Genomic DNA, 27,701 nt, shown 5'->3' with positions numbered 1-27,701 from the left:
AACTTCTGTTGTAAAACACAAGCAGTGATTCTGTTTAGTATCTACTTAACTAATATTTTTAAAGCTAGCGGTTGTTGGCCACTTGTGCTTGTGTTATGTTGTGGATTCTTCATTCATTTGGGGATTATATTACTTACTTCTAAACCATAAGTGCTTATTGCAGAAAACTGCTTTTCAACCTTTTACAAATAATCCGTGTTGGTGGATGGAGTTCTTGCTCTCTTTAACTATTTCCATAATTTCTAGGGGTTGGAGAATACAGTGGAGCATTGTGCCTGAAGTTTCTGAACAGATGGTAGGTCTTTGATCAGCTTCACCTGTACACCTACAGAAAAAAATTGCACCTTTAAACTCTGTATCTGTGTGGGCAGTTGTGGCAGGAAGGAAGAGCAAGGTTCAAGTAAAGACACTACTTTTTTTTTTCTCTCTTGTAGTTTAAAAGTCTTTACTAACAGCACTCTTAGGTTCAGATGCTTCACCCTAAAATATTCCAAACTTAAAACACATTTCTGAAATGAATTTTAACTTATCATCTTGGGACAAGTTAGGTCCTGTGGGATATTTGAGAAGTCTTGCATTCTGTTTTCTTTAAGAGCATCAGGTCCAACTGTTAGTGTAGCATTGCCAGCTCCATTGCTGGGTCCAGGTACATGTCCCTAAGTGACAGATCTAAGTGTCATTTAAATACTTCTAGGGGTGGTGACTCCATTTCCCTGGACAGCCTGTTTCAAGGCTTGACAACCCTTTTCATTAACAAATTTTTCTAAATAGCTGATCTACATCTCCCCTGGCACAGTTTGAGGCCATTTCCTCTTGACCTTTCACTTGTTACCTGGGAGAAAAGACTGACCTCCACCTCATTACAGCCTCCTTTCAGATAGTTGTAGAGAGTGATACCATCTCCCCTGAGCCCCCCAAAGCATTGGAAACTAAAAATAACCAGCAATGAAAGACATAAAAAGTAGATCTTAAACAAGGGAGGAAAATGGTAAATACAGAGACTATTTAAAGTGAGAGAAGTATTGCCAAGAGTGTTGAGGGATCACCTTGTTCTGATGAGTTTTGTAAAATATGTTTTATCTGAGCTGGAATTAATGGATTGTCTCTTTCTTGCCTAAGGAGCACCCAAAAGAGGACCTGACCGTGTCTGAAAAGTTTCAGCTCGTCCTAGACGTGGCTCAGAAGGCTCAGGTACTGTGCTGCTCTCCAGCTGCCTCTTTAGAAACAATGGGGTTCATAGTCTAAGTGGTCAAAGGAGGTGGTTATGCAGCACATGAAAACAAATGCTTAAAGAAGCAATATTTTTCTTGCAAAGGGAACTTTACCTACGAGCAGTGGAGATTCTTAGAGCTTCTGAAATGGCATGATGCTTCAGAGAACTGGTTGAGGTTCTTTGACTGCAAGTCTGAGCAAGCTCCAGAGGGGAACAGAAGCAACATCTCACGGTTTTCTACCTTATATATGAATATAAGCTTCTGATAATGTAGATTGGGTGGTGAATCTTACTTAAATGTACTGGAGTGTGGATCCATATCCCAAATCTGCAAGTTATAAAACTGATGTAGGAGACACCGTTCCTTTAAGATTTAGCTGAAGGCTGCTGTCTGTTTAGCTGTGTTAATTCAACAGTTTGCACTGCATCTCTAAAATAGCATGTTTTAAAAAACTCCACCCCCTCCAAGCCTTGAAATCTGCTGGTGTTGGCGAGGCTGAAGGAAGGTTTTCTCCCAGCTTCATGAGTTGGATGAGGTAGCAACTGAGTGACTGCACCATCCAGTTGAGCTGAGCCTTGTGCCATACCTGATGATGTGCTGCTGTCAAAAGGGGTTTAACCTTCTCTTGCTAACGGTGAATGCTCAGCTCCTTCCTTCTTCTGGGGGTGGTGCACATGTTTATATGAACACCTTTGGAAATTTATTGGGAAGGTGAAATTTTCAGGTGCTCTGACAGTAAGAATTGGTCAGAGAATATGGCCCTTAGTCCTGAGCAGGGGTCAGTTGCTATCAACAGTTGTTGGAATTACTTGAAATCTGCTGTTTCCAAGGGTTTATTATAAAACCCGATAATGGTGTGTTTCCAAGAAGCTAACAGCAATTTTGATGAACTCAGTAACCACTTACTGAAATTTCAGCACCCAAAATGTGTGAAGGAACCTTCCATTTTGTTACCTACTAACAGAAGCTCTTTACTCTTAGATTGACAGCTTAATTTAAAATATTTGCAGTAATATCAATGCTTTCCAGTCCTGAGAGTGGGATCAAATAGTTTCTTCACTTGTAACAATCACAGGAATAAGGTTAAATGAGATGGAAGTCATCAAGTATTGCTATTCTGTTCTGTATTCACTCAGTTGTGAAGTATATAAATGGCTAAAAATTGATTTAAAAAAAAATCACTTCCGGGAATTGCTTAGCAACAAAGTCAGAAAGCTGTTTATTTCCATTATGTGGACAAAAAACCCCAAAACAATGCAATACTTGGTTTTAATTCTTTTGCTTCTTATGCAGAACCTTTTTGGCAAGATGGCAGACATACTGGAAAAATTTAAAAAGTAAGTTATCTGACACAAGGTTTTGTTCCCTTTTAAAACAAGAATTAACCAATATCTGTAACACTGGTAATAAAATTTTGCTTCTTTTTTGTTTTCAGCTTGTTCATGTGGGTCCAGCCAGAAATAACACAGAAGCTCTACTTTGCTCTATGGGCAGCTTTTATTGCATCCTGCTTTTTGCCCTACAGGATTCTTGGGCTTGCATTGGGTAAACACAATAAATGATTAACCTGTTACAGTCTAGACTTACGGTTAAAACTTACATGATCTTTAGAGGGAGAATTTTAGAGTTTAAGAGAGAAAACATGCACTAATAAATCATGCAGTGTTTTAGAGTATTTTCATTGTGCTTGGCATCATTTGTCATGACCATTTTGAAAACCATCTCAGTGTTTAATAGAAAAAGACTGGATAATGTTTTTGCTTTTTGAAGAGGAGAAATCTATGATGAGCTGTTAGCAGAACTTTTCAGACTGTCAGCTATAAGGCTTCTGGAAAATCCTATATGTTGAGGGTTTTTTGCTCATACAGCCTTGTAAATGAAATATGTGGCATGACACAGGAGGCATGAAAATGACAATGTAGGAAAAGAAACAAAAGAGTCAGTGGGACTCCTGGTAAAACTTGGAGGATTGGGTGGACAAATGAACAGACTACTGTGGGTCTGTTACAAATAGTCTCAACTGGGAACTGAGCAAAGGGTTCTCACTACCGCATGAGACTCTCTTTGCTAATAATGTATGAAGCCCTGTACTGTGAACCAAGAACTCTCATTTTTTCTTTAAAGTAATGATATAATCAAATGAGTATTACTTGTAGTGACACTGAACTTCAAATTTTGTTAGCTTGAAGATAAATGTAGGTTTGCTTGACACGGCAATTGAATTTAGATGTGTGAGGAGTGATTGTTTTACTCTGACTTTTAGGAGATCTGAATTGCACTCAGTAAAGTTTTGAGAGAGTATTTTAAGCCCATTTTGACCTGGCAGAATGCAAGGAAATAACTTGTGTAAGATAAGAGTTGGGACTGGAAGATAGAGTTTTATGTAGTACATGAGAGCCCTCTGTTGCCATTAAAATTCTTGCAGGAGCTGCGTAGTTGAATGCTCTGGTGTGTTTTTTGTTTTGGTAGTATATCATGTTTTCAGAATGCTTCTGGTAATAAGGAGCATATGTTTGAATTATTTGTTTTTCTGCATAATAGTGGCTATGTAAATGTTTAAAAGAACTGGGGACAGGAAGGAAAGAAAAATAATTTTCTGGTGTTGGAAGAAGAATCAAAGTAGTAAACCCAGGAGAATGGTTTAACACTGTGGCTGAATATACAGAATTTGGTTTCATTTGTGAACTTCTGAAAATATGATCAAAACAGTGATGTTCTTAATGCCTCTTCAGCACTCAAACTGAAGTGACCTTTTTTTCAGGACTCTATGCTGGAATCAAGTTTTTCCTTATTGATTTTGTCTTCAAACGATGCCCCAGACTAAGAGCTAAGTATGATACTCCTTATATCATCTGGATAAATCTCCTGACAGATCCTCAGCTCAAAGAAAGATCCAATGCTACAGTGTCAAGACGGGTAAGGGTAATGAATCTTTTTGTCCCTACGTTCTTAGCCTCTGAAAATCAAATCACTTTCTCCTTTTTCCTTTTCTCCAGTGACTAGAGCACATTAAAGAGAAGGTTAATTAAATCCTTACAATGTTAGTTGATTGTAATATCAATTTTTTTATTTTCCAGATTCACAGTTCTTCTATAGATTCTCTTTCTTGTATGAAAGGAATCAGTTATCAAAAATGTTTATATATGTATGGATGTACTGTGAATCATGAAGCTGAACACACAAATATAGCACCAATGTTTCTTTAACATACATTCTGTGTGATTTTATTGTCGAATGTAGTCTTTTTGGATTACTTTCTCTATTCTTAGACATTCCTTTTCAGTGGAAATTCACATGCTGAGGTAAATTGAAGAACAGTTAGTTAAAAAAATCAATAAGGAATTGAGTATAATATGCAGCTTACTGATGGGATAGTCATTAACAAAGGTAATAAGGTAGTTTACATGTTTAGACATTATGTCTTATGGTTATTTGTATTAGGTGACCTTTTAGCACAGTGGTGATAAATGACTTCACCATGTTCGTACTCCATCAGTACATTTTCTTTTTGTTAAAATGTCATCGTTAAATCACCAAGTATTGTGTTTTGTGCATCTTGGTAAATTGTTCTAGGGCCTGACATGGTAACTGAGTCAGACTTCTCCATATCCCTGAATTTGTCAATGTTTATTGGTTTAAAAATTAAAATAGTTGTAGTAAATCTTGAGTCTAATCCCATTTTAGCATTCACTTAATCCCTCTTAGCACAATATCTGATTGCATTCATGGAGTATCTGAGTACTGTCTGAAATGCACAGTACTGAGCAGTAATTCAGCCTGGGTATACAACTGGAGAGCAAAAGGGATAAGCACATGAACCCTCAGTTGTTAAGAGGAAATCTGGGGCTTGGAGGGTGGTGGAGCAGAGGGTGGTAAAATAACTGCAGCATAATTGAGTATTTCAGAAGGAAGTGGACAAGAAGGACAGTCTTTTACAGAAAGTGAGTCTTCTGTTCCTGTTTTCCAAGGGATGAGATGGGTAAATAAGCACTTGGATGAAGCCATCCATGGCCTGTATTTCTCTTGCTTGCAGAAGATGATCTTAGAAGTTTCTGTGCTTCTCACACTTACAGGTTATCTTTCACATACTGTGGTAGTTGTGACATCCTCTTGCTAGGTCTTTCTCATCTGCCTTAGAGGTGGAAAGATTCTGAATTGCTGAACTTGAGTCCATAAACTTAGAGAGTAGTTATTCCTTTGGGCTTTTCTTCATGGCTTCAGTTTTGCAAGTAGAGACAGGGTTTTTGTACTACCAGGTCTGGCTTGGTGGACTTGGCTTGTCTTCCTGGAAGGGATGTGCAGGACTTCATTACCTGCTTCCAAATGTGTCTGAAAACATTAACTTGATCTCAGAAATTTTAGAGAAACTTTCTTACTCCATGAGAGATTTCTGCAAACCTCGTATTGTGAAAAATAGATTTTTGTACTAAAAGTTTAAAGCCAAAGAGGGTTTTTAATTTTATTCGTAGAAAAGGCAGAGCAGAAAAACATGTAGTGGCAGCATGCGTGCTTTTGCTTCGACTTCTTCTCATTAAACAGTGTACAAGACACAGTAAACTTAGACACAAAGCAATATTAATTGCCTGTACCAGCACTCTGACCTTGTGTCCTTAGAGAACAGTCCTGACAACAGTATCTGATGGGTAAAGGTTGCATGTCAAAAGCTGATGACAGAAAAGTGAAAAGGAATACTTCAGGTTGTTGGTGATGTTTTTAGACAATCAGGGCTCTTCCAGCATTACAAATCCAATCACTTCCAGTTAGATTTAAGGCTTATCAAAATTGGATGCAATGCTTTTCTCTTAGTAATTGACCATTGGATGTTTCAAGCCTGAGTGGTAAGAGGAAACATTCGCGTGTGTTAGGCAGGACTAGAAGTAAGGGCAGAGCTACTCACATTTTTGGCCAGATGAGTCATGGTACTGAAGTTTAAACTCCACTTTTTTAATCTCTTTATATAACAGGTAAGTAGAAAGCAGTGTAGCAGAGAGCAGAAGTAGTCCTTATTCCAGCACAAAAAGGATTAGACCTCTGGCTCTGACCATTTTTGTTTTGGGCCATGGTGCTTCACCTGGTTGTGTGCATGTGCAGCCAAGTAGCTCATCTAAGAAGGCCTTCAGAAAATTCTTTTCATCTTCAGTTGCACATAGATTGTTGGAGAAGCTGTTATTTTCCTTGAATCCAGGGACTCAGCACTGCAGAAGCGAGGCAATATTAGTTACCATCAGCCATTTGCTTTCCATGTCAACTTACTTTATTTTTTTCCCCCTGAGGTATCATTGTCTTACAGGTACCTAAAAAGGTGGATGGCAAATGCCCTCTGCTGTGCCTGTTTTGTCAGTCTGGTTTCTAGCTAGCAGTTGCAGTGCATATTTTTTCATTTGCTTTGGATTTCTTTTCTTAGTGTGTAAATCCTGCAAAGTGTTGAGTGCTGCCAATTTAGTGCAAAGTAACTAAAAAAGCAGCTGAAGGCTGGTTGGCCTTCAGCAGCATTGAGCCTTTACAGAAGAAGAGCTTAGTCCTGAGCTTCCATGTTGTCAGTTTGCCAGTTGTTTAACTGCATGTGTGTGGTAGGGCTAAGAACAGAGCTGCTTGTGCCAGCTTTTGGAATCATGTGGTGCGCCACCAAGATGAAATTGAAAATGCAGGCGAGCTTTCCAAAAGAAACTGCCTGCTATCCTTCCACAAGCAAGGCTTGTTGCCAGGGCAGTCTCCAGTGGTTAAGGAGCTCTGTTTAAAAGTAGATTTTACTCAAGTACTTTGTTTTCGGGAACTCCATACTATCTTTTTTCCCTCCCAAGGATGCTGACAACCATTCAGATTCTGTTTCATGTGTCAACACTGTCAAAATTCAGTGCAACTTCAAAGCATAGGAAAGATCAATGGTTCTAATGCAACCTGAATAAATTGAACTGGTGTGCTCTAACCAATCATAACTTTTTAAATTGCATTCATTGTGTGTAGTCTCTTGGTTTGTGAGCAAGATCTTGCAGTGTCACTCAGTTCATGTTTTATTCTGTGTATTATAGTGTTAAGTAGATTTCACTTTTTCTTTTGTCACTGTCACATTTGTGTTGTTTGTTTCTTTTCCTGCTAGCTGTCAGGGCATGAAAAGGTATGGATCGTAGTGTGGAAAACTTCCTTTCATTTTCAGCATTTGTATTCATAATGAGCTTATGCGGCTCTGTGTGGCTTTTTTTTATTGCTCTTTTTTCTTTCTAAACTTCTTTTGTGCAGCAATACTTTGTTTATCTCTTGAAGACAGGCCAAGTACTGATACTATATTGTCTGTTAGTAGTCCCACTAGTTACCGTCGTTGGAGCTGTTTGCAGTGACTTAGCTGTATCTAATGAGGCATAGCCTTTACTGTAGAAAAGTGGTATTTTAAGATAGGTGCCTTTAGCACCATGTGGTTCACCCCAGCAATGGGTGTCTGTCAAAGGGCAGCACTTTGAAAAGTTATGTTCAGGTACCATATTAGAGACTTGTGCTGTAGCAGCAGTATAGTGCAGTAGTCCAAAGTTAATATATGGAAGTAGTTCATGAAAATTGTTGCATTATAGATTTTTTTTTTTAAGAAAGAGTAGTTAGCTAAATTATTTTTGAGAGTGTAGTTTAAATGTTGCTGCTCAGATTTTGGAATCGTGTTTCTTTTTCTGCAGCTTCAAACAGCAGCCTCAAGGAGTTACGTGGGCTCAAGTGCTCCAACTGGAATAAGCAAAGATGAAGACACAAGTCGTTTTCATACCACCAAGAGAGGAAATTTCCATGAAGTTTTTAACCTGTCAGAGAATGAACGTCCTTTGCCAGGTATGGTGCCACAGGAAGGTCACATTAGTAGAATATTTTGTAAAAAGCCTAGAATAGTTTAAAGTTGAATTCCTTTTCTGTGCATTGTACAGGTGTAACCTTTTGATTTCAAAGTCTCGCTTTAAATTAGGATGAATGGAGATGGTCTCTTTCATTCCATATCCTTGCAGCTCTTTGAAAGAGTGCACAGCCTGGTGTGCCTTTTGTGGTTATGCAAATCCAATAGTCAAGTTAAAGGAAATAATTGTGTGGGTGGTTTTTATTTTGTTTTTTTAAAATGAGTGTTAAAACAGATGTTATGATGTCTAAAACACCTGATTTAGGCTTTTCTTTCTAAGCACTTTTAGCTTTAGGTATCTAAAGTATAATATTCAGTGTTTTCTATTGTATAAGGAGACTGTTGGGGATAGTGCCTGTCTCTTTTTCTTAAGCTAAGATTTCTTGTTATGACTTTTTCAGTGTGTGAAAATGGCTGGCGCTGTTGCTTGATTAACAGGGATCGGAAGATGCCTACAGACTACATCAGGAATGGAGTTCTTTATGTCACAGAAAAGTGAGTCATTGCACTCCACGCATTTTTTAGGGGGGAAATTCAAGACATGGAAGAGTTTGAATCTAAAAGGGATCCTTTAACAATGTTTTGAAACAAAAACACCATTTCAAGGTGCTGTGCAACCTCAAGAAAGGATCATAGGAGAGGGAGTGGTGACCCTGGTGTGTGGCTACTCTTAACAGATGAGATTTTGCCTTGGAAAGGCTTGCATAGGAATGCTCTGTATAGACAGTTGTTGGTAGCTGCAGTCCTTGATGTGGATAGCATGCTAACTGTACATAAATATATATACTAAAACCTAAGTATACTTTGAAAGTTGTGATCAATTTGACAAATACTCTTAGTTTGGGGATTTTTTAAGTAAGCTGAATGTATAGCTTCCTTGAAATGACAGCAACAAAAAGAAAACTGAAAATTAAGCCTTGGTTTCAAATTTTTATGGGCAAGTGGTTGTTTTTTTAAATTTCCTTCCTTACCTTCCAGCCTCCCTGGACTGCATAACTGTGGTCATTAGTGCTTGGGTTTTGCACTGAAGTTCCTTTGGAGTGTAATGAAAGGAAGTAAAGCTCATCTGTATGCAATGTCAGCTAGTGATGGAGGCCACTCTTCAGTGTTTAGAAATCTGAGCTTTTGTCTGCAGCACAATAACATGAAACTAACACAGTGTTTCTCATTAATCTTCGTTTAGGATGGTGAAAGATGTATAAGCCTTTTGAGATTTGGTATTTCAGCTGTTTAAGGATATATGTCCCTCGTGTGTCTTTAAAATGCTTGTCAGGTTTAACCATTCAGTGCAGTAATATAAATACAAGAATTTTTGTGTGTGTATGCATACCATATGTTCTGGGCTTTCAGACACATCAGCCAGTTGCTAGAATTTATAAATGTTTGCGCTAAATTAGAAGCCATAGCTGAACTGAACCTCTTTCTTTTATCTTGGAAGTTATTTTAACCTGTGAGATTTCAAACTTCAGAAGAGAAGACAAGAGGAATATTTGAGAGATTTATTTTAGAACACTGTATCAAAATGAGCATTTTCTTTTCTTTTTTTCAGTTACTTGTGCTTTGAAAGCTCAAAATCCGGCTCATCAAAAAGAAATAAAGTTATAAAGCTGTCGGATATAACGGATATCCAGAAGGTATGTCTGGGCAGCAAATAGGGGAGAAGACTGGTTTTCTGTTCATCTACTCATGTTTTGCATTTGTGCCTTTGTTATTTTGAAAAAGCATGGCATTGATAATATGTATAAGTGAAATGTAATTCTGTGGTCATGAATGTTTCCCAGAACTGCTTTTTTGGACTCAGTACACGCAAACTTGCTATGAGCATTAAGTCAAGCTAGTTTACTAAACCCTTACACTCCTGCTTTTTTTTTTTTTTTTTTTTTTTTTAATTAAAGTTATGTTGTTTATTAACTCCAGTGTTGACCAGATCTGCCTAAGCCTTAAGAAGATTTATTGGTAGCAGGAACTGTGCATTACTAATTTCAGTCTGGGTGTGGATATTGATAGATGCATCATCTCAAAAGTAGGTGCCTCAGAGGGAGGCAGGATTGTTGTCAGTGGAGAAAGGTAGGTCATTAGAATAGCCAGCCAGTAACAGAGGCAAGGCGTGGAAGATTGGAAGCATAGCAAGGGCAATGTCACCCTTCCTTTGGTTGAAGTTTATCAGCCTGTGGTTACTAAAGGCTTTATTGGTGCCTTGCGTCCCTCTTTATGGCCTTCAACATCACTTCTTTTACTCTTTCTGAACTTGTCCTTATCTTGAACACAGACACCCGTGCTTTCTCCTGCATTCTGTACCGCAGATTAAATCATGTTGAGCAAAGAAACACCTCAGCCTGGTGTCTACTACTGCATAAGTATCTCCAGATTTTCAATTAATTCCTTCTATTTATGTGACATGTCTATAAAGCAGACAGCTTATGCTCAAATTGAACATTCCTACTGGAATTAATAATTCATATTAATGGATTTCAAACATCTTACTTCAAGTAATGCTGGTTTGTTGTTCAGTAGGTCTTTACTGCCATAAAGCTCCTTTTGCATCTGTGTAGTGTTTTTAATGAAGATGAGACAGGGATCATGCAGTCAAGCATAAAAATGTGCTGTGCCTGGTTTTATTTGGAGGTGGGAAACCCAGGTCTGACTTGGATGTCTCTTTCTCCCTGTGAATACTCCCAAGTTCAGCCTACTTATCTTTTTGGACTTTCTTTCTAAAAGAAAAAGCAAGCAAACTGTGCGTGGCACTGGGTGCTGTGGTTTAGTTCACATGGTGATGTTCGGTCAAAGGTGGGAGCTCTTTTTCAACCTTAATGGTTCTATGACTCTGTGATACCCTGTTTTCTATCTAATTTTGAAAAAGAAGCTTTTTCTGGTCTGCTTGCTGCTCCTCTGAAGAGTGGATGAGAGGAAGAGAGGATGCAGGGGAAGCGGTGGGTGACGCACACAGGCCCATCTCCTGCACACAGAGCTGGGCTGGGCCCTGCCCGCCCCATCCGGCTGCCTGCGGTTCCCAGCACCATGGCTGGGTCAGCTCCTGTGTGCTGGAGTGGGACTGATGCTCACTTTGGGGCTGGGGCTGGTTCCAGCAGGTCGAGTGTTGCTGCAGCCCATGGGAGGAAGTGGAGAGAAGGATCCTGGCTGTCCAGGTGAGGCTGTAGCCACCGAGTCCAGGATCTGAGAATGGCAGCTGGTTTCATCCTGGTTTTAGTAGAGATCTCTTAGTTGTGTCTGGCAGGACATGCCAGTGATGAATTGTGTAACCTCTGCAGCACCTCTTGCAGTTGTTCAGTACAGAAAATATCTTACGTCTTTGTGGTTTTTTTTAGTATAAAGTGCTCTCTGTTCTCCCGGGATCAGGAATGGGTATTGCTGTATCGACACCATCTACACAGAAAGTAAGTAGCTGGTGGCATCTGTATTGCTGTGTTGGACTTCTTACCCTTCTTTTCCTCCTCTGGTTAGCAGTGGCATAAAGACTTTTTTGTCTCCTTATGCCAGTGGTTGGCTTTTTCTCTTTTTTTTAAAAAAAATTCACTTCTCTATTATTCAGTATGTTTGTCTTCAGAATTTTAATGAATTCAATATTCACTTGTTCTACTACATTTGGAGTGTTTTACTCCAACACTTCAGAAAGATCTTCCCCAGCATCCTCCATCAGGAGCATGGGGGCTGCTCTGCTGTGCAGTCTGAAGCAAAAAGCTGTTGGCTTGAGAGTATCCATGGGGGAGGAGGCTTTGAGGTGGGAGGGCCTGACCCTCAGATGAAGTTTTTAAGGAAGTGAAAAACACTAGAAACTATGCCACATAGTCAAGGCGTTAGTAGAGAAAAGGATTATCTTGTCTTTATCAATGCATTTCTAGTGCAATTAAACTGTTCCTATTGACTTGACAAAAATATACCTGGAGGAAATTCTTTTCTTTGTGTATTGACATGATGTGGTTTTTTTCTATCATTTAGCCTTTGGTGTTTGGTGCCATGGTACACAGAGATGAAGCTTTTGAGACAATTTTCAACCAATACGTGAAAATAACATCTGCACCATCCAGCAGTGAAAGCTAGTGTCTTATCTTGGAAGAGCTAAAGGAAACTTTCTTACTGTATGACTTGGTAGTGGAAAAAATGAACATCCTCATCTATTTTGCAATAATTTTTCTTGTCTGGTGGTTTATATTCTATCTGTTACATAAACCAAGTGTATTTTATATATGCCTTCATGTTTGTTTTTAAGGTTTTTGTAAAAAAAAGACAAAAAAAACCAAATGAAACAAAACAGTGGAAGTGCTATCATCACTATTAGCCTTGCACATTAAGCACTTTTAATGTTTATTTGCTGACATTAAAAACTGGGAAGATGCTTGGAGACCCGACTGTATAACAGATTGATCCCTTTATCTCCACTGATGTCACTAGGGATACATTTGTCCCTTTATCTTAGTTGTTTTTCCCCGAGATCTGAGAATGATGACAGCAGCAGCCTGAAGTCTCCTTCTTCAGCCTGGAGTTTTTAATTGGGTCCTTTATTAAAACCGATAGCAACACCAAGGAAGTATTAGCATCTTAGTATTTCCATATTTACAACTGCATTTAAAATAACTACTTCTTGCTAATTTTTGCATTGCGGAAGGATGTTTTACTGTTTTGGTTAACTTCAATTTTTCCTGCATAGAGATGTTTTAAATTACTTGTACAGTGAATTGGAGGAGAAAGTTTGTAACTGTACTTTCCTTTCCTCATTAACCAAAGTAAGAGGAAGGAAGGCAGGCAGATACTTTTTATAAAAGAGGGCACCAAAATGTTGTTCCTAAAATGTTAGGCATCATATAATTATATTTCTATAGGTACTTGTCCTAGAAGGGCTCAGCTGTTGTACATGTTGCATGTACAAGGCGTTTGTATGTTAATGCATTAAAGATTTGAAGGCTTTTTGTTTTGAGGGAGGTGAGAGTAATTAAACTCAACTCAGATGTGACCTTTTTAAATTTGGCTCTTCTCTTGAGTTACCTTGTAATAAAAAAACCTGCTATAATATAGCAACTGAAAGCACTAATTCCTCTCAAAGCATAATTTGAGGACCATTGGTGTGCTTCTGTCTTCCCCCTTGCAGAATTAAACTTTTGTAACAATTAAACCCAACTGCCAGGTAAAACAGGAAGGCCGCACTCCTCTAAACTCTCTCAGGCCTGTCTAGCAGCAAAGCACATACTGACCTTTGTCTTTAATATTAGAAAGCTTTTATACTCTATATAAAGCACCCATCTGAGAGGTTTAGAATTTTACTTGCATTTTTGTGAAAGCACAGTAGGAGTTATGCCAAGCCTTCCAGAGTGTCTTTTCCTTTGCTGTGTCTTTTAGAGTTGAGTAGTAAGACGTTGTATGAATGGCCCTAAAAAAAAGCAATGGAGATGCAAATTCTTATGTAAAAATGGGACGTAATTTCATGGATTTTTTTTTCCTCTGTTTTTTTTTAAATGGTAATTTCCTTTCTTTATAGGGAAAGGGGTAAAATGAAGGAGGGAGAGGGGTAGCAAACACCAAAGGGTGTTTAACTCTTAGCACAGATTTAAATTAAAGTGTGTCAATAAATGCAGGAGTAATGAAGAAGGTGGCAGTCAGACTGTACAAACCTTATTTTAGTCTGGCCATAAAGAGGTGGGATATGAGAACTTTATATAAATTTGATATGAAGAAGTACTGGTGAATACCTTAACTTGGTTGAGTATTGTAAAGTGAAACACTGATGAGGGTGTGCCCTGGGTGGAAATGTAAACAAGAACAGGGGAGAAACCACTGTAATGGCTAAAATGCAATTTCAAGTTCTCGCTTTAGAGTAGCTCTTGAACATGTCTGTACATGACCTGAAAAATGGGTGCATTTCTAACACCACCTTTGGTATGCTGTAACTCAGGGCCTGGAAACTTCAAATATAGGTGAAGCTGGTGGGAAATCAATTTTGCCACCATTTAAAGTGAATGTAGCTTGACAGTGTATGGTTTCATAACTTTACACATTCAGGTTATGTGTTTAAGTAAAAATTCTTGATCTTAAATCTTTCTCATCAAAACTACTTTAAAATCAGTTAATTTCTTTTTTGTAACTGCTACATATTATAATTTGGCTTTCCTTTCTAGAATCTTCCTTGAATAGTAAGTGTGGCTAACAAATAGGCATTAAAATGGCTTAATGTTACATAAATCTTGATCAGATTCATTCATCTTGTCTTAAGAAAAAAGTCCCTTGGGTGTGTTTTAAGGTTATCCTTTTTTTTTTTTGAAGAAACAGAATACTATATTTTTTACAGAGAGCATGCTCTTTTTCTTATTTTTGTATCATTTTTCAAGTGTAATTTATACCTTCACTCTGATCATAACAGCAGTTTCAGTAGGGAATCAGTTGACTTGCACTTATTACCTCCTCCCCCTCCCACCCTTCACTGGTTGACCCTCGTGTACAGGGTTGTCCTAGATTCTGGTTCCTGGAGGAGCTATAGGATCTATACTGATGGTGCCAGGACAATTAACCATACCTAGGCTTCGGAGAGGGAGAAAAGATGTCTTTATCCTTTTCCCAGACTGAAATGCCTCATGTGTACAATACGTTCTTAAAATTTATTTTCTGAGCAAAGAAATGAGAAACGTCTTATAAAATCTAATGTGCTGATGTTTGAAATGAATCCACACTTTAACAGTGTGAACTTAAAAGTTAGTGATGCTTAAAGCAGTAAACCTAGTGCAAACTGCAATGCAACATTGGTTCTGGTACAGAGAAAACAGACTGGATTTATTTTGGTTTTTTTAATACAGTTGTAATATAATTGACAGACATCTGCGTACATATTTTGCAAATTTCACTTTACATTGGGTTATCCGGTTTCCCTGCTGCACAACTGCTCCCGTGATGTCCGTGACTTCCGAGACTGAAGGTAACTTTCGTGTGTTTACTCACACTTTTCTCCTGCTGCACCCTCCCAGGTCTGGAGGGCAGGAGGGGATGGGCAATGAGTAAATACATACTTGACTTGTGTAATTACACTGAAGCTCTCACCTTAAATTCCAATCTTCCTAGTTAGTTTTGCAGTACAGCCTGGTGCACTTCAGAAACAGGCTGGGTCGGAACACTTAATGTAAAGTGCTTCTAAATAGCCGAAAGTGATGTTTTTGTCATTCTGTCTGTCTGATTGCTGTTTATATTTGCAATTCTGTTCATGTCTGTGGATGTCTGGATCATTCACGCATAATTGGATTTAACTTCTTTAGAAGTTTGTTGGTTAGTTGGAGTCCCTTTTAAAGACGATAAAAAAAGGGAGATGAAAACTGACTAATTCTTTATCAGTGACCATTTAAATTCAAAAGGCAAAACAAGCTGAAATATGAAATCATGCCTTTCTGTGCACTGTAGCTTTTGTTAGGCAAGATTGAATGAAACAAGCTATTTATTAGTAGCAACATCACACAGGATGCCAGCAGCAAAACTCTACCCTCGTTCTGCAGACAAAGAGAAAAGGGATTTTCCCCAACTGTGAAGATATGAAAGGATGTACCTGTTTTTTGGCTACTTAAACCTGTTTGAAAACATTGGTAGTTTTTATTGAACTCTGTACATTTTGGCAGATGCTTAATTTCTACTAATCATTGAAATATAATGGATGTTAAAATTTTTATGTCTGAAGTTTGAGTCTATATTTTGAAATTGTAAATAATTCATTATCAGTGTAACTTTTGTTTGACAAAAGACTTATACTGTATGAATAATTGAAATAATGCAATTATTTGCCCTGTACATTTTTTAAGAAAATCTTGTTTGTTTAAAAAGTCTTGTATAAATTATAATTTTTATTTAAATAAACCAAAAAATGCTTTGTGCTAATGCTTCTTGCATACTTCAATTACTTATCTATCAAAACTACACCTGATTTCTTGGAATGAAGTGAGTTAGTACATTTTGGCAGATTCATAGCCACAGGTCCATCGCTGGGGGGAGGCAGGTGGGTCTCATTGCTTTTGAAGCCCAAGGAACTTGAATTATATTTTAAATAATTCCATTACTTTATTGTGGTGTATGTACGTTTTTGGTTAGGTCTCTTCTGTGATTACGTCAGTCACTTTGTAGTACACAGTTAATTTAAGGAATGAAGAAGCAGGCAGTGATTTCTAAGGTGCCACTGCTGGAGGGTGTGGGCAACACAAGACTTTTTCTGGCATACAAGCTCCTGTGAGCCAGAGCTCCACCCTACTGTGCTGCAGGTGGGCATTGGAGGTAGGGATAAGCCCTTTTCCATCCCCAGGGTGTGTGGGTGGAGCAGCATTCCATAACCAGGAATGGCTGTTCTGCAGCCTCTGTGTCACCTCAGCTCTCTGGTCACACCAGCCCACCCTGCAGTGCTGTGCCTGTGTGTAACCTGTACCCTGCTGCGGAGGAATGGCCACGCTCCCTCATCCCGCTGTGTTCCAGGGAAGCTGTCCCGCTGTCCTGCGCTCGCGTTCGCAGCATTCTCAGGCCTTTGTGTGCCCTTAGGAATGTCATCCCAGGAGTGAGCTGCCTGGTCATCTAATCCAGGCCCATTTGTTTGTCTCTACAATGCTCCTTTCTGTGTTTGGCTTGGCTGAAATAGGTCAGTCTGGGACGGATCCTCCACATGGGAATGTGTGCTGCTCTCCTTATTTCAATACTTCGTTTTCTCATGGTGGCAGCAATGCAGCTGGTGATATTATGGTGTTTTACACTGGTATTCTCTGTGTTCTGACAATACTTAACTTGTTCAGAGAAAACTTCCCTCTTGTACTGCTTAAATGCGTTTTTTGTTTAATATTTGTATAAGATGAGTTGCACCTGCAGCAGTACTCACAGAGGCTGGGTTCAATCCCAACTGCTTGAAGCTTTGTGGATGGGAAATGTGGGGCCTGGAAGTCTGGTTTTGGCTGTAGACTCCATGGTGTGTGTGTGGGGACACCATCTTCCTGAAAACAGTGCTTGCTGTCTCAAGGTCACTTCAGCAGCCCATGAAAAGCGTAGAATTGAGTTGAAAAAGCTGTTCACCTGCTCTCCCTGTAACTCCTACTGCATAAAGGAAGCTTTCCAGGCAGTTTGCAGTGTCACCCATACACGCTGGCTAAGTGCACGTGAGCAAGGCAGCCTTGTGCAGTCCTGGATTAAGGTAAAGGGCAGATACAGCATTCACCTTGGAAAAGCTGAGGGGCTTTTTGCTGTTAGTTTTAAGTAATTTTCAAGTTAGTCCAAGTTCTTCTGTTGAATCCCTGGATTCACTAAATTGCTCTCCTTAGGTTATTTTGTACATTAGTTATTGGCTCATCTTAGACTTTTGAATATTTTTATTTCAAAGGTAAGTAAGAAATACTAAAGATGTGCGAAGTTAATTTACTGTCTTAGAGAGGTTGGGATATTGCAAAGGGATCGGTCCCTTGCAGCAACAGTGTCCTCACGGGGCTGTGGATGCTCTAGAAGTTAGGTGGGCGTAATGCAGTCCCTGAAGGATGTAGTTGTGAACATGTCTTTAATACTAGATTTAGCCTGAACTGATGTCATACTTGGTTAGGTTGGATTTGACTGGGAAGCAGAGAGAGATGAGGGGAAGATAAATACCTTTCTCTATGTTTAAATAGCTGGCACTTTTCTATACCTTGGGAGCTTCACAACCTAGCTGAAATGTGCATTAGGCAAAATTTCTGCTTTTGCATTCTCTACTGAAGTTCCTTCCATCTTTGCCAATTTCTGTGAAATATAGTTGCATATGGATAATGATCGCCTTCAGCTTTCCTTTTTCACTATGCTTCTCTATTAAATACCAAATTTGTGTATTCTATAGCTTCTGTCTTATGCTTCACTCTCCATTATGGTATGTTTTGCTTTTTTTTCTTTGATTTTCCTCATGTACATATACAAACCTTCCCAAGAAACCAAACTCAAACCTTGTCCCATTTGACTAATTTCATCCCTTTTCTTATCCTGTGCCCTTTATTTCATATCAGGGTGGTCTCATGTGAATGGATGTACTAGCATATGCATGCCTAGAGCAGAAATTTCTCTCCATCCTTACTTTGTTTAGTAATTTGATGCTGGCTTTAACCTTACAGTATAGCTGGAAGTTCAAGATTAATTATGTCCAAAGAGAAGTTGCTCTTTTTTTTCCTCCTTTGCTGTCTCTGACAGTTTTGAATTGAGAACTTTTCCACTGGTTCCTCTTACCTGAGTTTTTCTCCTTCAGCACTGTTCCATTTTCTTCCTCTCACAAAAATAACCCTGTAATTTCAGTCCTGATTATTTAGAGATACTGACTGACCATGTCCTGATGAGCATGTCACAAGTTCACTGAAGCTGCCTTCACCTGTTATATCTTCCATTTTGTATAAATTGGAGCTAAATTGCTGTATCTTCTGGTTTGGATTACTCAGTGGCTTCCATTTTCTCAAGCTAATTTGTCATGTCTCTGCTCCTGATCATCTGCATGACTGGGGAAGAAGATGCTTCTTGAACCTGTTGAGTGAACTCTTTAAAGTGAACGATCTCTTCTTGACAAAGCCAGTTTTACTGGTGCAAGCCTTTGTCGAGCAAAATATGTACCTGAAGAGGAGCAAATGTAGATGCAGATGATTTTGCCTGCTGCAAAATGGTGTTTGGGAAGGCATGTTTGAGCCTAAGCTGCTATTTGCTCAGACATCTCCATGCCAGTCTCTTGAGCACAGGGCGTGAGGTTTTAACCTCTCATGGCTAAGTCAGTAAGAACTTCTGAAAATCCTCTCCCTAGGTTTTTTATGTCAGATAAGTATTTGGGAAGGACTCCTAGTATAAAGTCTGTAAACAAAGCAACTATATTCCGTGTTGGTTTTGCTTTGTGAAAAAATGTGTCCCCTAACCAGAAATGGCATTGGCCAGTTACAAATACTAACCAGCCACACGATAGGAATAAGAGTCATGAACTGATTCTAAACCTAACAATCCTTAAAAATATCATGCAAGTTATGTATTTGTAGAAATGGGATTTGTACAAGTATTTGGGGCCAAAAGAAGCCCTTTGCCAAAAAACCCCAAAAAAGTTAAGAAAATAGATTGAATCTTCTAGATGCTATTTGGGAAAAAACTGGATGGGTCCTGGAGTGCGAGCTAAACTCCATTAGACGTTTCTTGTGAAGTGTATATATATATATAGATAATATGTATATACACACCTTTCTTTACTCTCATAATACAAGGCTTTCCTGTGTTGCAGGTGGTTTTTTTCTTGCAATACTCTATGTTTTGGATGCTTGCAGGAAGTGTGTGATTGGTATTGGTTGGTGGACAGGCTCTAGGAAGTTTCCAAAGCTACACAGGATGTCATCATTACTCTCAGTACTCGCCTGGCAGGGGAGATGCCTTGGAAAGCCATCTTCCTGCTCATAGAAGGAGCTTCACGTTGCTCTCATGGTGTGTTGACCCTTACGACTTCCCAAAATAAGCAGCCCTGATGGCACAGCTCATGGAGTGGTGGCAGCTGTGTCTGTTCTCAAATCCTTCTGCAAGATGAGTGGTTCTGGGCACTTTCCAAGGAAAGCAAAGCACAGCTAAGCCTTGAACTTTACCTATGTGGTGCAGGGCTGAAATGGTGAAGGGAAGACAGATGGGGTATGAGGGAGAGGCACTTTTTAGTCCAAAACTGGACTTGTGATGACTGTGGGTGCTCCTCACACCATCTGTGGCTGAGCAGGGTTTAGGAGGGCTTTTGGAAAAATGGGAGATGCTGTCTTCAAAGCTGTATAAATATGTTGAGACTCTTTGTTTAAATATGCCAAAAAGTGTATAAAGAATGTCTGTATGAAAAATGTAGGTTTATTGTATTCCCCTAATACAGCCATTTTCAAATATTACCACTATGGTCATCATGCAAGGTCACTGTGTGGCAAATACCAGTTGTATCTGTTGACTTCTGGGGAAAATAAATACAAAAGAAAATCATCTACAACCTCAGCAAACATCTTGAACATGCTTCTCTACTAACTCATGCTTAAGATTTATTTCTACTGTTTGAGTAATTTTACTGTTTTATATTCCTGACAAGGTGGATGGCTTAGTGAAGACTTATTGTGCATCTCCTGACTTGGAGATGACAGGAGCCTGTTAACACCTGCTTCTACAGGTGTGCCAAGCTCCAGGTCCAACTGGGTAAACACCTTCTTGAAAAGGCTGAGCTCTGGCCTCTGCTCAAGCAAACATCTTAAGGTGACTTGGTTTCATGCCAAACTAAGAGCTCCCTACCTCCTGCTTATGTTATGCCAATGCTAGGGCTCAGCAGACCTTCCTAAAATGACAGGAGCCTGGCAGAGGATGCGAGAGCAGTGAGAAGAGCAGTGCATTATCCACCTATCCAGAAAGCACAGGAAGCTGTTACAGGCTGGCTTGGCTGCCCCTGTATCTGCAGCCCAGGTATGGTTTTGGTCACCATGAGGAATCTGACATACAGTTGCCTCTGTGTTCTCCTTTTCAGGTTTGCAATGTCCATCAGATTTCAGAGGTACTTTTGAATATAACTTGAATAAACGTTAAAGGCTGATCCTGAGCATATAATATTAAAGAATAATGCAAAGAAACTGAGCTAAAATGTCCATGTGTGCAAGTTAACTCTGCACAAAACCTGATTGTGCAAATATTTAAAGAGTTGGAATGCTGTTGTTAGATATATGTTTAATCTGCTAAATCCACTTCCTTCCTTGACTTGTGCCCAGCTCCTTCCCTGAAATTTCAACCAGAGCTGGTGAAAAAAAAAGGTGAGGGGGTAGCCATTGCTCATCACATTTTTGGGGCCACTGCAAGCAGAGCAGGGATGGTTAGAGAGAAGGCAGGAAGGACAGCCAGGAGAGGTCGCAGGCTTTTTGTTTGAGCATGATGTCTCAGGGCTCTGCTGGGGTAGACTCATCCCTCTTGAAAGCGGGAGCAAAGTGGGGATGGCTGTTTCAGAGCCTCCATGCAGAAGAAGTAGAAGGCATGTTATCTGATGTGTGGCATGTTTTCATCCTAAAAATCATTAATAAGGATCTTGGACGATGTTAAATTTAAATTAAAAGGCTTTAATTTAATTTGCAGTTTTAGCCCATGTTACTCTTCAGTTTTACCTTCTTTCTGCATGTGTGGATGTGTAGCTGTGTGCACTGACAAAATGGGCCAAGACCTTACCTCTCCGTGCACAGCAGGTAAGTTCATATGAAGGTTGGATCTCCTCTTCCAGGCCCTTAGCCCTGCCCTGCCATGGTGCTCCTGCAGCTTTCCCACTTCAGCTTCCAAAGCTGCCTCTAGCAACATCATGCTCCTGCAGGGGCCAAGGGCCACTGTGTGGCTTGGTATGTGGTGGCACTGCTGAGGTGGTAAAAATGCAGGTAGATACAGGATTGGGTTGTTAAGCCATGTGAAAAAAGTGCTGGTGTCCTGTATCTTTGCAAAAAGTCTCATCCTTGTAAGATGTGCTGTGGGTTGTAGCAGCAGCAGCAGCTGCTGGGAGAAAGCTCAGGGTTCCCAGATCCCTGTCAACAAATGCCCGAGTGTAAACTTTTTGCAGGAATACACAGTTTCTAACACTTGCTATTTTTAAAACCAAGATAGGACTAACTCGCATTAGATGGGGGATGTCCTGCTCCTGTTACAACCCATGTCCTTAGCCTGCAAAGAGCACTGTCTTGCACTTTAACACCCCAGATCTGTGTCCTTGCTCTAGTGCCAGAGATCCCAGAATTTGCTGTATTTACCTCTGTCTTTATGATTTTGTTCCCTTGCTTCTTGAGAGCATGAGCTGTCTGAGTCGTGGAGCCCACCAGCACCAGACCAGGGTGGGGAATGTTGGGTGGGCTTCTTTCTCAGTGCTGCTGATGTTGAGGAGCTCCTGTGACAGCTCTGGGAACCTGATCTGTGAGCTCCACATGGAAACACATCACACTAAGTCCTTTGTAGGCTATTTATGTTATTCTGTGGCTGAGATACTTTATAACTTATATATAATAATATATAACTATAAATATATAAAATATATAAAATATGATATATATATAATATATAACTGTATTGTAATCCTCCTTGCTGCTAACATTTTTGGTGGAGAATATATTATCAAAATATAGGTGCCAGGTTTCAGTTACTTCTAAGTCTTTGTTCTTGATTTTAGGAATTAGGGGGTTGGATTTCTTTGTTACTATCAAGAAAGCCCAATGAGAGACATTTTCCCCCTGCTTTCAGCAGTGTTATTTTGGCGATCGCATCAGGTTTCTCAAGGGTGGGTGAAAGAAGACCTGAGCGCCTGGCAGGAGAAGACTCTCACTGTGATAGGGGTGAAGGTGGTGACAGGCTTGCTCAGACTTCTGATTTCTGACAAAGCTGTATCTCCAAGAGGTATTAAATCCCAAATATAGGTGCTTTAAAGTGCTTATGGTGGGCACTCAGCCCTGCAGTTGTCCATCTGGACAGAGCTGCTTAAATCTTTTGGCCTGAAGGACCCTCACAGTGACCACAAGCTTGATGGCCCCTCCAAGCCGTCTGTGCTGCTCTGCTGGCCTCAGCAGCTGGTTAGAAGTGCTCTGAGCTCCCGGCTCGCACACAGCTGCAGGGGGAGGTGGAACAGAGCAGCTCCCATAGCCCTGCACAGTGAGCAATTGGAGCGAGGCACTGTCCCACTGCAGCTCCCAGCTAGGTACAAGTTATTGCTTTGTTCTCTTGGCCGGGGGTCATCACACCCCATGCTTGAGCCTGTTCCAGCTGGGAGAAGTGACAGAAATGCCTGAGCTTTGTTCCTCTGGCAGGGGACACGTTGGGCTGGTGCCATTCCCAAGGCACTGATGGGTGGGCAGAGGTGGAAAGGGGTCCTGCTATCCTCTCTGGCATCTACAGCCAGAAAGATTCAGGCAAAGCCTGAGCTTTTCTCTTAGCAAAACAGAGTTCCTCTTTGGGCTGTTACCCTCATTCCCGCCCATTGTTCCACAATTTATGGTGTCCATTATGTTTTAACCAGCCAGCTCCCTGTGGGAAGCACTGTATGGCTTGCACTGTGCCTTGTGTCAAGATCATGAGAGCAGCCACGGTGAAGAGAGAGGGACACCGTTACGAGGAGGGTCTCACCTATCCCGTGTCTTTCATCCTCTCCTATTAGGTTAACTTTCTGTCTGGTTTCATACTGGTTTGCATAGTTCCTGAAGTGCAGGAACTACCCAGACCCTCCTTTTGGAGCCTAAGCCTGCAGATCAGAAATATGCCTATCAGAGTGAGGGGAACTGTGTCGTGCCAAGCCAGCCTGGGCTCAGGGGACCCTTGGTCTCCATTTCCTCTTGCTATTGATGTGGTTGAGGTAATCTAAATGCCCTTTCACTTTGTTAGATTTTTGCTGAAATACAGCTGCTGAGTGAGGCTTCTAACCAATTTAAAGGGAAGCCCCTGTGGGAAATGAAGTGCATTTATCAGATGTTGGTTTTGATGCTCTCTTTAGGAAAAGCAACATTGTGATCTAATTTTATATGTTTTTAATAAGCAGAGGCAGTGTTGTCTGCCGTGGTGCGTAACATGCAGGAGCCTGCTGAGCTGTGGGGGTGATGTGCTCTGTGCACAGGATGGGGGAAGAGCTGCTCATCCTCACAGGGTACAAGGATTGCTGCACTGTGCTGAAGCTGGAAGTCTCCAGCACCCAGAATATTGCTCACCTGGGCACCTCTGAGACCTCTGGGGTGGGTTTTTTAACAATGTGTTTTCCTGTGAGCTCTCTCCTGGTGGATCCTGCTGCATTCAGCTCATAGTTGAAGACAACCTGCGTCCTCCCTGAGCCCTGGGCTGGTTCCATTTGCTAGTATTTAATAATGAAGGGAAGGAACTTGGAGTAACTGTGCTGCTTTAGATCTCATTGGCAGTTTCTATTTGCTCATCAGCAATGAGGTGAAAATAGCATCTGGCTACGGATCAGTGTGCAGGTCTGGGAAAAGGTCCCCACGCCTAGTGATTGCAGTGGCATTGAGATGCAAGTTTTTGGCATGCTTATAAAGTCCTTTATAAGAAGAAAGCTCTGTTTGCACATTCCAAGAAGAAAAGCAATGTTGTTAATCCAAGTACTCTGTAATACTGGAATGCTTTTGTACCAAGGTGGAGGCTAAAGGCTGAAGTAAAACTACCATCTCACACCCCCCCAACACAGCAGTCTGGCAGCTATAGGCAAGGGAGGGTTGGAGAGGCCTCAGCTCCAGCAGGATGTGTGCTGGTGCCTTAGGCTGCAACAAGGAAAACACATGGAAAATAGCTTGGAGAAAGTCTTTGCCCTCAAGAGTGCAATGTCTGTTGTCTTTAATAGGTACCTTGATCAGCCCAGGGGCTGGCCAGCGTGGCTGGGGGTAGCTGCCTACTGCTTCTCCAGCCACCCTCCACCCACAGCTCCATCCTGGGCTCTGAACCCCACAGGGTGCCCTTGCCTTGTGCTCTGGCAGTCAGGACATGTTTCCTGAGCTGTGTGGCACTGTGGCATGCCAAGGAGCAGCAGAAAATGCTCAACACTGCCTTTATAGGGCTGGAAGGAGCTGTGCACTGCGAAACCCTGTCCTCTAGTGCTGCTAAATGAGACCTGCATTTAGGCAGGTGTCTTGCCTGTACCTGCTGTCTATATTGCTTATTTATTGATGTCAGGTATTTTGGGGAGGAAGAGCAAAATAAGGGAAGTAAGGGTAAATATCTGACCAAGGAGAAACTGGCCTCTGGCTTCCCTCCTGCCTCCCAGTCCCACTGCTGTGCACTGGTGAAGGGTTCATGGCACATCTCAGCATTCCAGCCTCAGTTGCAGGTGGCTTGGTTTTCACAGAAGGGGTTTTTGTCCAGAGAGTATGTCAGCCATATATGTAGATCTGATTCAATATTAAAAAAAATAAAGTAACAGTTCTGTAATATCTCTGAATCAATTTGCTTTTTCCTGAGACCCATCAAATCTTCCAGAAAACAGGCAAATATAGGAAAGAGACAACAGACAATGTTGTTATTGATCTAAACATTTTTAGCCAGGTGGTAGCAAACATTTAAAAAAAAAATTGTGTCTCTTCTTTAATATAATTAGCTATGGCTGTCAGTACCTAAGGAACAACTAAAATAACCATGGTAGACTGTGCTGTATAATGTGACAAGTAATTTTAAGGGTCTTTGAATGCTTAGCAACGGAAGGAGGAGGTAGAAACAGGAAAGGTTATTATTAAAAAAGTCCCTGAACACTGAGGCACAGCAAGACTCTGTGGTCTTCTTGCAGACCTCAGTTATTTGCTTTCCCAGGTACTCTCTTTTTGCAACTGGAATATATTTTTTACCCCAACACATACTTAAATCCTTCCTGATGGACTAATTCCTACTTGCTTCTCTATTCATCGCCCCTAAACTTTGCATCAATAAATAAGAAGTGTAGATTTGAGGATATTCAGTGCTATTATCAGAATGTGCATATTTTCTTCCTGGTTGTTTCAGGGGTGTTATCTGGTTCAAAGTCAGAAAAAAGTCCAGATTTCATTGAAAAGATGTAAAAAACCACATTCCCTTTTAAGACATCAAATTCTCTTGATAGTAGTCCCCCTGACTGCTGCTTTGTTGCTGTGGTGATTACTAGTCCATTTAAGCCACTTTAAAATGGTAATGATGAGCAAGAAAACCAAATTCATAACAATGTTATTAGCACAGACATTTTCATGTGTTCCATGAGATTAGGAAATGACCAAGGTCTGGGGAATAGTAGCCTGATTTATTTTCAATTTTTATGGGCTGCTAATGATTTAATGGCAAACAGATCTGATGCAAGCTGCTATCAAAGACATCAGCTCAGAGCTCTGAGAGGATAAAGCTATGGGGCCTTTGTGATCCACTGTGGTAGAATAAGCCAGCCTGAACGAATTAAAATACCTTCAGGGACATCCTCCACCACTGGTGCAACATCAGACTTATGCTCTGTGAGGAATCTGGTCCTGCTGCGGCCATACCAGGGAAGGGAAACCCAATGTTAATGCAGTTCCCAAACTTTTTGGGCCCTCAAGTCCTCAGAGCCAGAGAAATGAGTGGTGGGATTCCATGAGCCACCACCTTCAGCACTTCAGCTGAAGAACCGCAGCAGTGATGCTCTGCTTGTGGGCCAGTAGCTTTGAGCTGGAGGTTAACTGGGGGATCTGCAGAGGGCTGAGGGAGACCTCAGCTGCTGCAAGTGCTCTGAAGGTAACAGACAGGGAGGAAACCCCAGCACTCACCACAGGACACCTCTCTGCCTGTCAGGACACATGTTTTAGCTAGAGGACTTTAAATGAATGGAAGGCATCACACGTGCTGGTGTGTGAAGTGCCTGGCGAGCTTCACTGGCCGGGGGCTACGGAGCGGGCACGGATAACGGTCCACAGTGCAGGGGCTGGGGCAAGAAGCAGGAAAGGAACCTTCAAGCAGCACTGATGAGGGAAGCTGAGGCTGTCCAGGCACACCTGCACTTCTTTTAGTCTTTTGAAGACTGTTTCAAAATATGATCATGTATTTAACCCTTTAGTGAGCAAAGTAAATATGTTTCTTATCCTTAAGTATCATTGTACAGGGCAGTTTTGGTTATTGGTGCCAGCAGGAGTTAAGAAGCATTAAGAAGGATGCTCCCACCCAGCTGACAGGCCTTGTACGAGGACAAAGGACACTGGATGCCGTACCAGAGAGGCACAGCTGACACAGGCAAAGGACAGCCATCACCCCTTGGCCAGTGGCAAGGTCTGATCCAGGGATGGGGGCACCCTGCAGTGCCACCCTCCTGCAAACTGGGTCCCTTAAATATTTGTCCTCACTAAGGTTATACATCAAGGGTATGGCTCCAAAATCTCTTGTTTATTGAAATATGCATTGCATAAAAGATAGTTTAGTGACTGAAAATGTGGAAAATATTGACCAGCTGGAGGGAGGAGGAGAAAGCCTCAGGTAAAATAATAAAATAGGTGAAGTGGCAGACTCTATGCTGCTGGTGTCGCTGATGCTGCTTTGGTTTAAGACTTGTATAAGGCAAGAGGAGTCTGAAGTCCTAGATATGACACAGAGGAGTTATCAAAGTAAAGTTACTGTGACTATTTTTATAAGGCTCCTGGAAAATTAAAAGCCTCTCCTTTCCCTGTTAAGAAAAAAAGTTTGAGCTGAAATACAAAAATATCACCTGCTGTTCAAGGCCAAATTCTTTTTCACTTCTGAAAATGTGGAACTTGTTGTATCCTGAGTCACCAACAAGTGAGGAAACTCTCATTTCAGAGGCAAGAGGCTGGTGCTTATAGCAGCCTTTCCATGGCAGGAGGCACAACATGCACAACTGGAAATACACTTGTCTCAGCACCTGGCTTTAGAGTCTGTCTGCCACTGGTTCCAGCTACAATAAATTGTAAAAAAAGAAAAAAAATTAAATTTAGAAAAAGCGAGGTATTGATTTTATGATATTTTTGCCTGACCTTCTTCCCTTTACCTAGGGGTAAATGTGTTAGTTGTTGATGCACATACAGTGCTGACAGCCTGTGTCAGCATGTGATGTGTAGTGACAAGTCCCACTCCAGAAAACAGGCTCTGAAAAGCTGGGAGTTGGGCAGCACATTCCTGAAAAACCCTCAGGTGTCATCATGGCCCAGCAGTGCCTTGCTACT

At 40.9% G+C, this 27,701-nt stretch overlaps 1 protein-coding gene across 4 annotated transcripts in view; it reads left to right on the top strand.

The window, feature by feature from the left end:
• Positions 1–15,945, top strand: part of GRAMD4 (GRAM domain containing 4) — a 79,840-nt gene extending 63,895 nt beyond the window's left edge. For 2 of the 4 annotated variants that reach the window (XM_032105372.1, XM_032105371.1), the window contains 11 exons: positions 247–295; positions 1,120–1,191; positions 2,508–2,551; positions 2,650–2,759; positions 3,976–4,130; positions 7,312–7,329; positions 7,877–8,024; positions 8,484–8,577; positions 9,632–9,716; positions 11,409–11,477; positions 12,040–15,945. In XM_032105372.1, coding sequence (XP_031961263.1) covers positions 247–295; positions 1,120–1,191; positions 2,508–2,551; positions 2,650–2,759; positions 3,976–4,130; positions 7,312–7,329; positions 7,877–8,024; positions 8,484–8,577; positions 9,632–9,716; positions 11,409–11,477; positions 12,040–12,141 — 946 coding nt within the window. In that variant the 3' untranslated portion in view covers positions 12,142–15,945. The remainder of the gene's footprint in view (positions 1–246; positions 296–1,119; positions 1,192–2,507; positions 2,552–2,649; positions 2,760–3,975; positions 4,131–7,311; positions 7,330–7,876; positions 8,025–8,483; positions 8,578–9,631; positions 9,717–11,408; positions 11,478–12,039) is intronic. The other 2 variants (XM_032105374.1, XM_032105373.1) reach the window with 1 other exon arrangement.
• Positions 15,946–27,701: the final 11,756 nt, after the last annotated feature.

Source organism: Corvus moneduloides, chromosome 4 (assembly GCF_009650955.1).
Source record: "Corvus moneduloides isolate bCorMon1 chromosome 4, bCorMon1.pri, whole genome shotgun sequence".
In the NCBI taxonomy this organism is placed as follows: domain Eukaryota; kingdom Metazoa; phylum Chordata; class Aves; order Passeriformes; family Corvidae; genus Corvus; species Corvus moneduloides.
The sequence above is the reverse complement of the archived record's forward strand: the minus strand, read 5'-3'. Positions and strand labels throughout refer to the sequence as shown.